At 39.9% G+C, this 14,732-nt stretch overlaps 1 protein-coding gene across 1 annotated transcript; it reads right to left on the reverse strand.

The window, feature by feature from the left end:
- Positions 1-1,228: 1,228 nt before the first annotated feature.
- Positions 1,229-11,325, reverse strand: LOC118802185 (the record flags this gene model as incomplete). The annotated part of the gene is made up of 5 exons (XM_036562670.1): positions 11,093-11,325; positions 9,772-9,996; positions 4,616-4,966; positions 3,868-4,083; positions 1,229-1,374 (listed from the first exon to the last, which is right to left on the reverse strand). Coding segments are annotated over exons 1-5 (996 nt in total), but the record flags the coding sequence as incomplete, so codon positions are not given.
- Between the last annotated feature and the right edge of the window lie 3,407 nt (positions 11,326-14,732).

Here is a 14,732-nt window from a genome sequence, read left to right on the forward strand (position 1 = left end):
GTCGGAATTCAGCACAACATGGTTCGCACCAAAAAAGCGAACTCAATACCTGAGTATGTTTTTCTCAGTGCACATCAGAGCTACACCACCTGCACATCTGTCTGTTTTAACATCTGAGTCTTGATAGACACTCATATCGTTCCTGCAGCTCGAGCTGCTTTTAACTGCAGCAGAACAATAAAATAACAGTGAAGAGGTGTGTTTGATTTTGGATCATGGATCCCAGAGCGTATTTTTGGCCATGTCTGTGACGAAACATCCCTATTTCCTGTTTTCATGGTGGTGAATGTGAGACTAAGATATTTTATCCCTGCAAATCCTCTGACTAATAAACAAACCTTTAAGTGTAATTTGGTCCACTTTAGCTGCTGCAGTGTGAAACCAAACAAACCAAATGAAAAAGATACAATAAGCTAAAAACCCAAACTCTGGTGCAGACTTCAGAAAATGAACAGGGTATGAAAACAGCCTGATGTTCTTTAGCTAGCAAAGTTTGCTATCTGAAGCTGAGCCCAGTAATGCGCAGGATCAAAAACACTGACACTGTTCATCAATAGATTTACAGACACGCATCATTAGCATGACAAAGTTACATACAGACATAAAAACAGTCAGTCTGTGGCCCAGCTGCACTCTGTCACTCAGCCAGCTGTGTTTTCTTTTTTCCACATTTCTAAACACTTTAAACACAATAAATATCATCTCACTTTATTACTTGGCTTAGAAGGAGTTTCACTTTCTTATTGTTCTATCCAAACTTTCATAAGTCAGCTTGGTTATGGTAATGTCCATAATCAAAACAAACAAAACAAAATACACTAATGGGGTCTTCCAGGCTGGCGCTTGACTCAATGACACTTTGTGTCCTTGTTTTTAAAGTCAGTCATCTGCCTGCAGTGACACGGCGTCACAGTTCTGTAATGACTATGATCAACCAGAGGTTTCTAGCTCCACTCATGTGTTCCTGCTCCCCAACAAGAAGGGTAGGCAAATTCAACATGGGCTCTCAGGTACAGTTCAGCTCACTTGGCAATTTTTAACTGTACTGTACTCTCCCATGGAAAATCACCATAAAAGGCCTGATTGTTGACTAATATTCAATTAAGAAGGCAGTTAATTCAGCCCATAACCTACCTGATGTAAAAGTCCATTCTGATGAGTTGGATGATCCATGTTGATTTGTTGCCATACAATAGAAAACTCCATCTGTTCCTGCAGCTAAAGTTACATTGGCTCCTTCTCCAAACTGTGTGATGTCTCCTCCTATCTTCCTGAACCAGGTGTAAGAGCTGGCAGGGTTGGAGTCACTGACACAGACCAGCGTGACTGAGCCATCAAACTCAATCTCAGATACAGATGGAGGTCTGGGAGAGTCTGAACAAGACAGAGACTCGACTAGTTACTGAACTTCTTACACTCAGAGACAAACAGATCAGACAGAACAAACTGCTCTTACATAACATTCTCTGGCAGTTTTAGGGGAGTCTGAGTGGAAAACTGCTAAAGATTCAGGTGTTACAACTGAGCTGCTCTAGAATCAATCATCAATATTATTATTTTAATAAGCTGTCTGATGTTTGATGAGCTGCTCAATTACTAATTAAAGCGTTGAAAGTGACGCTGTTTTGCCAACGGGGGCGTTTCTTTTACTCCTCACTCTAAAACAGTGTCCCAGTATCATACTGGACTGCTGCCCTGTTCTATCCACACTGGGTCAGTTCCTCTGTTCCTCTACTGCTTTTATACCTGTGATCTTGCACAACCTAGATGATTAACTGAATGTTCCTCAGATCATAACTATAACTGTTTCTAAAACTTATTTATAAAGGTTCCTCTATTCTAAACATGCACTCAAAAGCTATTCGAGTGCCATTTGTTCCCCCTTGTAGAGAACCTTCAGCCTGCTAAACTTGAGTTTAAGTTATTCCATGGCCATGAGGTGTCACTCATAAAACTAAAACACCACATTTATTTATGTTATGCATTTAAAACAATAGACTAAGAAACGCTGCTGAACAGCTGAAGCAGGACAGGTCACCTACAGCCACACAACTGCCATATATGGTAGGTAACAAACCCACCACAAACTACCCCACAGCCTGGCATAGACCATCACAAACAACACACACACACACACACACACACACACACACACCATTTAAACCACAACAACAACAATTCACAAGAATTTAGTCTCTCTCACTGCGGCATAGCAGTACCCATGGTTCTCTACACTCACTGCTCCACATGGCCACATTATAACAAAATTGTATGTTTATACATGTAGAGTTTTAGAGAGAGTTAAAATGTCATAACGACTACAATATTAAAAGTTTTTGTCAGAGCTCATAAGCAGAATAATAAAAATACATACAGCAGTCACGTAAGGTCATGTAAAAATACTATAACAGCAAAACTGGACGTATGAATTACGTCTGCTTAACATTTAATTTTTTAACGTGTGTTCTCTCAAACAGACTCAACGTTAGCACCTCAACTGTATTCGCAGGCTATGTTTGCTAAACCTGGAACCAGAAGCTTTTGAAAATGTGGCCAACCGGTTTAAACCAATGTGTTCATTTTTCTGCACTGTTGATTGGTTAACAGTAGTGAACTGAATCTTACAAGGGAGTTAGGAAGGGTGCTGGACCCAGACACAGACAACTGACAGTTAGTAGCTGTACACAGTGCTTCCTTTTTTTCTTCCTTCCAGTTTTACAGACATGTATCAAACAAAACCTTCAGTATTTCGTAGAAAAATGGTAATATACGCTGACATGCCAAAAGTCATGGAATAGCAGTATGTAAATTGATTATGAAGTGGTGTTATCTCAGGGGACGGCTTGGGACGCCCACATCTGTTTAAGTTGTGAGGTGTTATCTTGTGAGTGAGGCTGAACACTGGCTAGCGTGATCATGACAAGGCAGTGTGAATGATCAGAGTTCAAACGAGGTACGATAGATGGTGCCAGACAGATGGGAAATTCCATTTCTGATTGTCAGTGCGGTGTTCTTTAGCTTGCGTTGGACACGGGAGCAGAAGACCCACCAGAGTGCCTCTGTTAACACCAGGACACCGGACACAGCACCTCAAGTGGGCTCGTGAGGTTACTAACTGGACCCTACGAGTCATGGTACCAGTTGTTGGGGCTGATGGTAGGGTTTGTGTGTGGCGCAGACCCCATGAAGCCATGGACCCCAGTTATCAACAAGGCACAATGCAGGCTGGTGGTGGTTCCATACTGGTGTTGGGTGTGTTCTCATGGCATGTCTTGGGGCCACTGGTCCACCTGAACACGTCATTGACCATTTGCAGCGCTTCATGGACTTCATATACCCCCACAACATTGGGAATAACGCACCGTGCCATTGGGCTCAAGCTCTCCAGAAGTGGTCTGAGGAGCATTCTGAAGAGTTCAGACTAATCATGTGGTCTGCACGTTCGTCATGCATTTACAGGATGTGGTGGAGAGGTCCATTCGCACCTAAGATCCTGCACCTACAAACACCACAGTGATGTGGGTGACTATCCAGACGACACGGCTCAACATCCCTCCAGACATCTTCTGTCCACTTGTTGCCACACTTCGCCGGGCTAGAGGAGATCTTACATGATAGTTCCTGTCCCATGACTTTTGGCATGACAGTGTATTTCAATTAAGTTTTTTTTTCCCCCCCTTAGTAACCAACAGGGCGGAACCATAACACCCATAATGGAAGATTGCTCTATTAAATCATTCTTGATGACTCTGCTGGTTTAGTTGGTGAGCTGAATCAGATGTGCTGGAGCAGGAGACACGTTAAAATGTGTAGCTGAGAAACACTGTTTAAATTAGATTATAAGTGTATGTGAAAATCTGTACTCACACACTGGAGGAGAGTGGAGATCACTGCCTTTAACAGCACAGCTGTAGTTGACCGCTTCACTGACCACAGCTACAGAGCAGGAGGCAGATTCACACTGAGATAAAGGCTGTCTGTTCTTGTACCAAACGTAAGTGGTGGGGTTGGGCAGAGTGCAGGTGGAGCTACAGTTCAGCTTCTTTACTCCTCCATCTGTATCTGACACTGTAACCTTCAGATCTGCAGGTGATTTTAAACAAGGTTTAGTGTTATTTTCATCTGTAGATACTCTTACAGTTAACTACACTCACTGTATGTATCTAGTAGGGGTGTGTATGGATACTCGGTTAAGTGTTCCAGGTGTCGGTATCTGAACACTGAAATCACTGTTGGGGTATTTGTTATGCTGCATCACGGAAAGTCGGATGCAAAAAAGAAAAAAAAAAACAAAACGACAGTTCGGTGATGCATCATGAAACAACTCTAGCTGGAGTTATCAAGAACCAAAAACCATCATATTTCTCTGTATTTAAACATATATGATGGAACATCATCCACTAAGGAAAAAAGCTCCATGTAAAATCATCACCATCTACCACTGCATTGGTTAGCTCTAGCGTTAGCATTAGCTCAACTGAACAGGCAGCCTTCCAGCTACTAATTGCTTTAGTCAGCAAATACCAGTAAACTAGTTACCCCTGTCTGTGTGTTATGAGGAAAAACTTTTCCTTTCCTGAGATTAACCGAATATCCATTCATTATCCAGAGTTACCTGTGACAGACAGAGTGACTCCAGGTGAGCCAGAGTATTTGCCGTCAAAATCATCGGTGTAGAATCTGAACCTGTATGTGTGAGCGTCACTCTCTCTCAGGTCAGTGATGGTCATTCTACAATAGTTCAGGGTCTGGCTGTACTGCACTCTCCCCTTATACTGATCAGACTCTCCCACATCCACAGGCTCAACACCAGGCTGCCAGTGACTTTCAATGAACCAGAGTGATTTAGTCACTCTGAGTCCTTCAGGGTGTTTATAAGTGCAGGAGAAATGAACTGATGATCCTTTCAGAGCACAGACATGTTCAGGAGTGTAGGTCACAGCCCACTGCTGATAAACCAGATCACCTGGAACACAGAGTCACAGTCAGGAAGAAGGAATTATATAACAATAATAATAATAATATCGGTATGAAACTAATATCCTCAATTACTATCTAGCTAAACTGTCCATTACTGCATTATAGAAATAATCTCTGGGTAAAAAATGATGTATGTAGTGATTAATTCTCAATTCTTTGAAGTCCCAATCGTTCCCCTGTCTGACATTTCTTCATGACACTAATCTCACCTACGGGGGGGTGTTTTATTTCCTTTAGAAAGACTGAGGGAAACAGCAGAGAGACACTGACAGTGAAAGACAGACAGAGAGAGAGAAAGATGTACTACAGTAAATACATATTGCAGCTATTCAAACGCTGACATGGGGACTGTGGAGAAATGAATGATTATCAGTGGAGTTTTATTGGTGTAGCTTGTTTATTTAAGGCGGCAAATTGTACTGCTGCACAATTTAAGGTGGAACAGGAAAAACGAAAGAGAAGCTGCAGAATGAGAATCGACTACAGCTTCGTGAGTTCTTGCAGATTAAACGTATAAGGAAACCAGCTGAGCGCTTATAAAAGCAAATAAGTCCGTTCATCTCCAAATTATCAATGTTCATCTTAAAACTCTCTCTGTGCCGTTTCGTTGTCTGTGCGTCAGTCTTCAGCGTAAAATGTTGGTGAATTAGCAGTTCTACGTTAACTCCAGCGTTTAAGACCATTTATTGTGAAAACTGTGTTTGAACTGTGTGTTATAACGATTTTACAGTAAAGGAGAATTATTTTATGTTATTTTACCTAAAAATCCAGTTCTGCTGTGGAGCTGCAGCAGCTCTGCAGCAGTGGAGAGATTATTCAGGCCTGATTCTCACCCCAAACAGAGCCAGAGTCACTGATGAGGATTTTGAGGCTAAAGTGTTGCTGAAGTTTAAAGGACTCTGAATGTCTGTAAATATCTTGCTAAAATGTTTAAATTGGAGCAGTTTTATTTCAACAGTTGACAATTCTTTCCATAAAACTGTTTGGTTTGTATTCAGTTATTTCTGTTGATTTTTATTAGGAAAAACCTGGAATGATTGACTTTGCCTTTAGTCTAAAGTTTTGTTGGATATCAGGCCTTTGGTTGTGTAAGTTTGATTGTTGGTTACACTTAAACTCACTTTTTGGTGATCTTTTTGTATATTTGCAGCTTTTCAATTGTGCGTTTCTGTCTGACTCAGATGAAATGCAGTGTCTTGTTCACACTGTGAGTTGGGCTTGTCTGGTGTGTCAGGTGGAGATTCACAAACATTCTGACAGTCGCGCTTTGAAAGTAGCTAAAAAGTAGCCACTACTTTTTCTGGAAAAGTACCTAATTTGTAGCTGCTACAAATTTTGGGAAAGTAGCTACAAAGTAACTAACTACTAATGTTTCAGTAGGTATCCCAACCCTGTTTATAATGCTCCACATGTTTTCAGACAGTTTTGGACCTCAGGCAGGTCAGTTCAGCACCTGCACTCTGACTATGTAGCCACGCTGTTGTAACGTGCAGAATGCAGCTCAGATCGTCTCACTGAAACCAGCAGGGACACAAACACGTTTTGGAGTGATCAAAAAACAAACAGATGTTTCTGATCATTTCACAACCTTCCCAGCCACATTCCTAACTTTTTTGGAACAGATTTACAAAAAACAATACAAAAAAAAGGTGAAATAATCTCTTCTTTGTGCCGTTTTCAGTTAAACATCTGTAAAAGACAGTTTTCAAATCACTGTTTTCTGTATTTATTTGTATTTTACCTACTGATCCAACTTCACTGGAGTTGAGTTTGTCATTTATCTATACATCTATCTACAGTTCTTTACTATACAGGTGCATCTCATTGAATTAGAATATCATCAAAAAGTTAATTTGTTTCAGTAATTCAATTCAAAAAGTGAAACATTATATAGATTCATTACACACAGAGTGATCTATTTCAAGCATTTATTTCTTTTAATGTTGATTATGGGCTACAGCCAATAAAAACCCAAAAGTCAGTATCTCAGAAAATTAGAATATTGTGAAAAAGTTCAACATTGTAGACTCATGGTGTCACACTCTAATCAGCTAATCAACACAAAACACCTGCAAAGGTTTCCTAAGCCTTTAAATGGTCCCTCAGGCTGGTTCAGTAGGCTTCACAATCATCCAAGCATATAAATGGAAAGTGGAGTGGAAGGAAAAAGTGTGATAGAAAAAAGTGCACAAGCAACAGCGATAACTGCAGCCTCAAAAGGATTATCAAGAAAAGGTGATTCAAGAATTTGGGGGAGATTCACAAGGAGTGGACTGCTGCTGGAGTCAGTGCTTCAAGAGCCACCACACACAGACGTATCCAGGACATGGGCTACAACTGTCACATTCCTTGTGTCAAGCCACTCATGACCCAGAGACGACGGCAGAAGCGTCTTACCTGGGCCAAGGAGAAAAAGGCCTGGACTGTTGCTCAGAATCCACAATCCAAACTGCTTGAGGTCTAGTGTGAAGGTTCCACAGTCAGTGATGGTTTGGGGAGCCATGTCATCTGCTGGTGTTGGTCCACTGCGTTATATCAAGTCCAAAGTCCGCGCAGGACATTTTAGAGCACTTCATGCTTCCCTCTGCTGACAAGCTTCATGGAGATGCAGATTTCATTTTCCAGCAGGACTTGGCACCTGCCCACACTGCCAAAAGTACCAAAACCTGGTTTAATAACCACAGTATCACTGTGCCTGATTGGCCAGCGAACTCACCTGACCTAAGCCCCTTAGAGAATCTATGGGGTATTGTCAAAAGGAAGATGAGACACCAGACCCAACAATGCAGACGAGCTGAAGGCCGCTATCAAAGCAACCCGGGCTTCCATAACACCTCAACAGTGCCACAGGCTGATCGCCTCCATGCCACGCCGCACTGATGCAGTAATTCACGTAAAAGGTGCCCCGACCAAGTATTGAGTGCATATACTGTACATACTGTTCAGTAGGCCAATATTTCATATTAAAAATATTTTTTTAAATTGGTCTTATATAATATTCTAATTTCTAAAATCAATGATTTTCATTGGCTGTAGGCCATAATCATCAACATTAAAATAAATAAATGCTTGAAATAGATCACTCTGAGTGTAATGAATCTATATGAGTCTACTTTTTGAATCGAATTACTGAAATAAACAGCAGCTGAAATAACAGCAGCTAAAGAAAAATAAACGCTGGCACAAGCAGCTGTAAACTGTTAGTGTTAGTTGGCTGGTTAAGCACCAATAAAGAATTTTCTGTTTTATTTTCAGGTGAATTGATCCAGTAAAATTAAATGTCATCTGACATGATCATGTGACACATGATCAGTGTTCTGATTGGCTGTTTCATGAAATATTACATAAAGCTAAAACACTTGCAACTGTTACATCTGAGTTTAAAAAGAGCTGCAGGATGATTTACAACTGAAGTGCAATTAAGGTCCATGTAAGTTATGTGCATAGTACGATTTTTTGAGTATATAATGTGGCGTTTATTATTTTACACATTTTATTACACTCTGAACTACTTTCCAGTGTACAGTGCCTCCACAAATATTGGCACCCCTGATAAACATGAGCAGAACAGGCAGTAAAAAAAATTATAGCTGATCCGTTTGATCTTCATTCAAAACATTAGCACAAATCTAACCTTTTAAACTACAAGTACTAATAGAGAAACTTCTTAATCTTTCCTGAAATAAATATTTTCTCAAATCTGTCTCTGCCACAATTGTTGGCACCCCTTCATTCATGTCTCCCTTTGCAAAGATAACAGCTCTGAGTCTCTCCTATTACACTTAATGAGACTGGAGAACACATGGCAAAGGGTTCAGGGGGCTGGGGTGGCCACGGCAGAACCTTAATTCTGTGGTCACAGAAGCATTTGTGTGTTGACTGTGAGGTGTGTTTTGGATCATCGTCCTGCTGGAAGATCCAAACTATGGCCCAGTTTAAGCTTCCTGGACGAGACGGTCAGGTTTATATTTATATCTGCTGGTACTTGATGGAGCCCATGATGGCACGTATACAAACATATTCAGGCCGTTTCCTGATTTGTGCAGCTCAACAACCTTTTGTCTCACATCACGGCTGTTTTCTCTGGTCTTTCTCACAGTGATGGCTGACTGAGGGAATCTGGCCTGTTTAATCTTGTATATGTTCCCCAGTGAAACAGGACGTGGCTGAGCATTAAAGCGTTCCTAATCTCTCAAGTGAACTTTAAAATATGAATGGAAATGTACTCGAGATAGATTTCACTCATAATAATATCTAGGGGTGCCAACAATTTCTTTTTCCAAATCTTGTTTCATGTTCACATCTGTTTGATCACTGTACTTTAAATAAGGGTTAGATTTTTATAAATATTTTCAAATAAATATCAAAAGAATAAGAAATACAGAACAATTTACAGCACGTTTTGTTCTTATTTACCAGAGGTGCCAATATTTATGGAGAGTACTCTAAATTTACTGATGAAAATATTTATACAGTACAGTGTGGTATTTTGTATCTAAAACAATCTGGCAAGTTTCTCATTCATATGAGTTTATCAGCAGATTGAACCCTGTTATTCTAAATATAATGTAAATGATGTAGAACTAAAATGTTCCATCTGTGTATCTCAATTTGAAACCACATTGTAAATATATGAAGAAACTGTTCTATGTTAAACTGTTCTTATGAAATCCGTGTTCTTGGAGATCTCTAATGTGTAAAATCTCTGTGAAATGCAGGTTATTTTCTGTTCTAAATTTCTTAATATTCTTCAGTGGTTTGATGGTGAGAGACAGACAGACTGACACTTACAATTTTGCTGAGGGAGGCTGTTGTTCTTCACCTCACAGGTGAATCTGTCCTGATTAGATGATCTGGTGGAGTCCAACCACAGTGAGGCACTAAATGAACATCCTATGTACTGATTATTCCTGTTCCAGATGTAGTAACAGTTTCCTCTGGGCCTGCAGGGGGGGCTACAGGTCAGTTTCACCACTTTCTGTCCTACAGTCTTATGATCCACCTTCGCCTGCAGGACTACACACACACACACACACACACACACACACACACACACACACACACACACACACAACGTAATCATATACAATCAGGCCAATTATTATTATGTTTATGTGGAACAGCACTGTGTAACTGTGGGTGTATTTATGTAGATGAGCCTCTCAGACTGTCTGCAGGTGAAGCTGATATCTGATGTTCTGATGAACTGTTCTTTATTACTGTACTTAAGTGTTATTTTGGAAGATCTGTGTTTTACTCCAGTCTTACCAAAACTAAATACTTGTACTTCTAACATGTTTTTTTTTTAGTGAACACATGCAACTGATTTCATATCACTGCAAAATAAAAGTGCACAATTTGTAGTGCAAGCTAAAAAACAAAAATGTTTCTTTCTAAAAATCAAAACATTTTCTCTGTGAACACATTGACTTTTTTACTTTTCTAAACTTCAGTGTGTTTAAACGTTGATACTTAAACCTTCATTGCAGTATATTTTGGCTTCAAACTTCCATTTTGACTGAGAAAGAATTTAACTCATAGAACAATGAGTCCAGAACTCAGCAATAAAATAAGCAAGAGATCATAGTTGCTTAAATCTTTTTACTTCACGGCAGATATTTCAGCTCATTCTGTCCTCAACGCCATTAAGATTTTAACTCAGTACCCATAACTCCATCCACATCTAAACATATTATCATACTTCAGTACAGTTTCTACAGACTTTTTCCGCCCTGTTAACTGAACCAAGAGGTGGAGACCTCATAACCACAAAAGAGCTGACCTCAGTTTAAAACAGTTAATCACACAAATAAGCTCTGGTGATGAAGATCTTCAGCTTAAAGCTGCAGTTAGTCTGAATGTTCTGTGAGTTTAAGAGATTATAAAATGGTATCAGTTATTAATCTGTAGTTACTGCAGCTCTGCTGTTCGTTCTAAAGCCACTTCCTGTGACTGAATCGTGTCAAATGTATTAAAATGTTCTGAAACACACTGTAACTGTTATATGTTGAAGGATTTTTAGTCTCTACACGTTAATCTGACACAGATGTAGATCAACGCTGTGGAACACAAACACATTAAGAGCAGAAATGTAAATAAATGTAAAGTTTACCTGCCAGTAAAATGAGGATCAGTGCTGCTGTAATATTTGCTGAGCTCTGGGAAAACATGGCAGCATCACTCTTCAAACACAGCGGATACCTGAAGGTCCAGAAGGTCCAGAAGCTCCTCACTCTGACTCTCCTACACTTATGAACTGTTCTGATCTCAGCAGAGAGAAAGTCAGCAAAGACACTGAAGACGTGATCTGCATTGTGTGTTCTGTCGTCACTCCTCCCCTTTCAGCTCAGAGTCACTTCCTTTTTCACTCAACGCCCTCAGATTGTGATGATCGCCGTCTGAGTGTGATGATCATTTTATTTCTGTTCTTCTTTGTGAGGATCATCTCATCACTGTCAGATCAAAACCTACTGACATACATTAAAGTCCAAAACGCTGCCACTTCAGAGAGGAAAGGGTTAGTTATGATAGCAGTGATATGAGATGAAGCTCCTCTTCTAAACTGCTCTATTTCTGTCCTTTTATCTACAGAAAGGGTTGATGATGTTCTGCTATCAGGTTTGGACTCTCCTGTGTCCTGATATTCAACTTCAAACACCTCCATCTGTTTGGTGGCCATCATACCAAACGCTGCAGCTGTGCATTAAGTTAAACACTAATACAGTCCAGAGTTTCTCACAGTTTAAAATATACTTCAGTGCTGAGACAATGCCCGCAGTCCGGGGGAGGGGGGGGGGTTGTGAGCAATGAGGTAATGACTGTTGGTGAGTAAGTATAGTCTCTGTGTGTGAAACACTGCAGTCTAACACAAAAGTCTGAAAGACCACATAAGTTAACAAACCCTCTACAGAGAACTCACAGCCTCACAATCTCCATTCCAGTTCATCCCAAAGGTGTTCAGTGGGGTTGAGGTCAGGGCTCTGTGCAGGCCACTGGGATTTCTCCACACCATTTACACCCGTCCAGCAGACGCTTGGCACGGCACATAGTGATCTTAGGTTTGTGTGCAGCTGCTCAGCCACGGAAACTCATTTCAAGAAGCGCCTGACGCTCAGTTCTTGTGCTGATGTTGATCCCAAAGGCAGTTTGGAATGTAAACACATGAATCATCAGATCAGTGTCTGACCACACAAATGCTCTTTTGACCAAATGGACACAAATTCACACAGACAGACTCCAACATCTTGTAGAAGTTTCCTAGAAGAGTGGAAGCTGTTAGAGCTGCAAAGGGGGACCAACTCCATATTATCCACTGTTTCGCTGCAAGTTTCTCTGACTTAGTTTCTGGATCCCATGAGCATTAATTATTATAAAGTCTGTAATAAAATGTCTGGACTGGATGGAGATTAATTTGCAAACATTACTCAAAAGTACTGTAGTTGGCAATTTGAGGGTTTTGTTCTTTCAGTTTTAAACAGAGAAAGGTCAGAGTTGCCTGATGCAGGTAAAGTTAGGTTTCTAAAAAAACACAAATGTTCAGCTTTTATAGTGACCCATTATGTTTAATGCAGGAATTAAAAAAGATCTATTAGTTTATTTTAAAAGCTGATTACAAAGTTCATTTTAAGGTATATTTAAGTGTATAAATGTGGCAGAAACAGACATCTCAGGATGTGTTTTGTGAAAAGTCCCCTCCATTTCCACTCCTGTATATGAGTATATGAATATATGCGCGAGGCACAACTATTAATGGAACAGAAACTCAGAAGACCAGCAGGAGAGAGATGAGCTTATCTTACACCATCAGCATATAGAACAATTAAATTTACACTCTCAATCACATGACCGACCCTTCACACGCACAGAGCGGCTGCAGTGACCATTTAGCAGAAACTGAAGACGTTATTATTATTTTATGGTCAAGCTGAAGTTCATAACCAGCCGTCCGGAGTCTGCAAGACTTTAAAAATATCCGTTAACATTCTTACATTATGAGCTGATCGGCTGTCAATAAACTTGATTGGTTTTTCACAATAAATAGTGCAAGTGTTGGGAGTTAAAACCAGCCTAAATAACTTTAGATGAGGGCATTTCAGACCATTTCAGCAAACAAATAAGAACTAGTCTGATCACTGATCATGATGAAGTACTATAGGCGTAATGAAAAAAATATTAGTGATTAATTGTGGAGTGTGGAAAATATTACAGTTAGCTTGAATAATTGTGATCTACTTAAAGAACCGCTATCATTGAAAATATCTGCAATTCAGTGATCATGTAATAACTGGCCTAATCATCACACATATTCAGCTCATTAACAGACTGCATCAGTAATAATTAGGGACTCATCGATACCGATACTGATATCTGGTATTGGGCTGATACTGAGCTCATTTACTCGATCTCATATAAATTCACCAATACCAACATTCTGATACCAGCTGATACCGTGTGCTGTAAGCCGAGTGTAGCTGCTGCGCTAATGAACAACACAGTGAAGGAGGATCTGTTTTACTGACTCCATCACAGTCGGACACAAAGCCGAAGGTCACTTTAAACATTCCGCCTCGGCAGATTCCCATCAGCGTGAGTTCCACACTGTGAGATTATAAACTGTTTATAAACACATAGTCACAACCGCTTCACCAATATAGGTGGAGACACACAGGTGAATTAAAAAACAAAAAAATTACTGAATCATTTCCTACCAAAGTCCATCTATGTGACTTTACTCTGTTTGACTGAATAGTGAGATATAAACATTAATACAGTTATTTTCTGTAAATCAGGCTGTAGAGAGACCGAACTGTCCTACTGTCAACATCACCGCCTGCTTTAGCTTCAGTGCTCAGTGTTAGCAGAGCTGCTCAGTTCCTCAGTGTGTTCAACCCCCCCATTAGTATCTACAGAACCACAGTACTGAAACTTTAGCCCCGACACTTTCAGCTCCCTGCACCTCTTTTTTTTTTTAAATCAATATCTTTATTTGATTTTGAAGATGATGGAAGAAATTAGATCAATGCTCATAAAGACAGTTTACAACTTAACAACAGCACACATCAAGACAAAACAAAACCAAAAAAAAGAGGTGTACGTAATGTTCACAGTTCAGTTTATGTTGATCTGTTACATTGCAGTCGTGTCCAGTTCTTTTGTAGTGTTCCTCTTTAGGCTTCTTCGCTAAGCAGGCTAAGAATATAATAATTTATTACAATAATAAAAAAAATATAGGCTAGCTATATTTACACTATATTTACACATATCAAAGTACACATCATTGAATTGTCCGTCATCAGTCAGCAAGCTCCCCCTTTTCAAGAAAATTCAGAAACACCTCCCATATATCTCTGAATTCATTCATTTTACCCTTCATAAAATGTTATTTTTTCCAATGCAAGACTTGAGGTCATTCCTTTTATCCTTTGTGATATACCAGGGGCTTCTTCCTTTTTCCAGGATCGCGCTATTACACGTTTAGCTTCAAGGAGACACAGGTTAATCAAGGAGGATTCTTTTTTATGGATTTTAAGTTCATCTGGGAATATTTGAAAAATGCACAGTTTAGGACTAAGAGGAACATCCTTGTCAATAATCAATAACACTATGTGGATTACCCTTCTTCAGAGGTCCCGTATTACAGAGCATTCCCATATACAGTGGAACAGTGTACCTGTACTCTGTTTGCATTTAATACAAGTATCTGGAATATTTGAGTTAATTTGGTGTAGTCTGAATGGTGTAATGCACCATCT

The sequence above is a fragment of the Colossoma macropomum genome, unplaced genomic scaffold, assembly GCF_904425465.1.
Source record: "Colossoma macropomum unplaced genomic scaffold, Colossoma_macropomum, whole genome shotgun sequence".
In the NCBI taxonomy this organism is placed as follows: domain Eukaryota; kingdom Metazoa; phylum Chordata; class Actinopteri; order Characiformes; family Serrasalmidae; genus Colossoma; species Colossoma macropomum.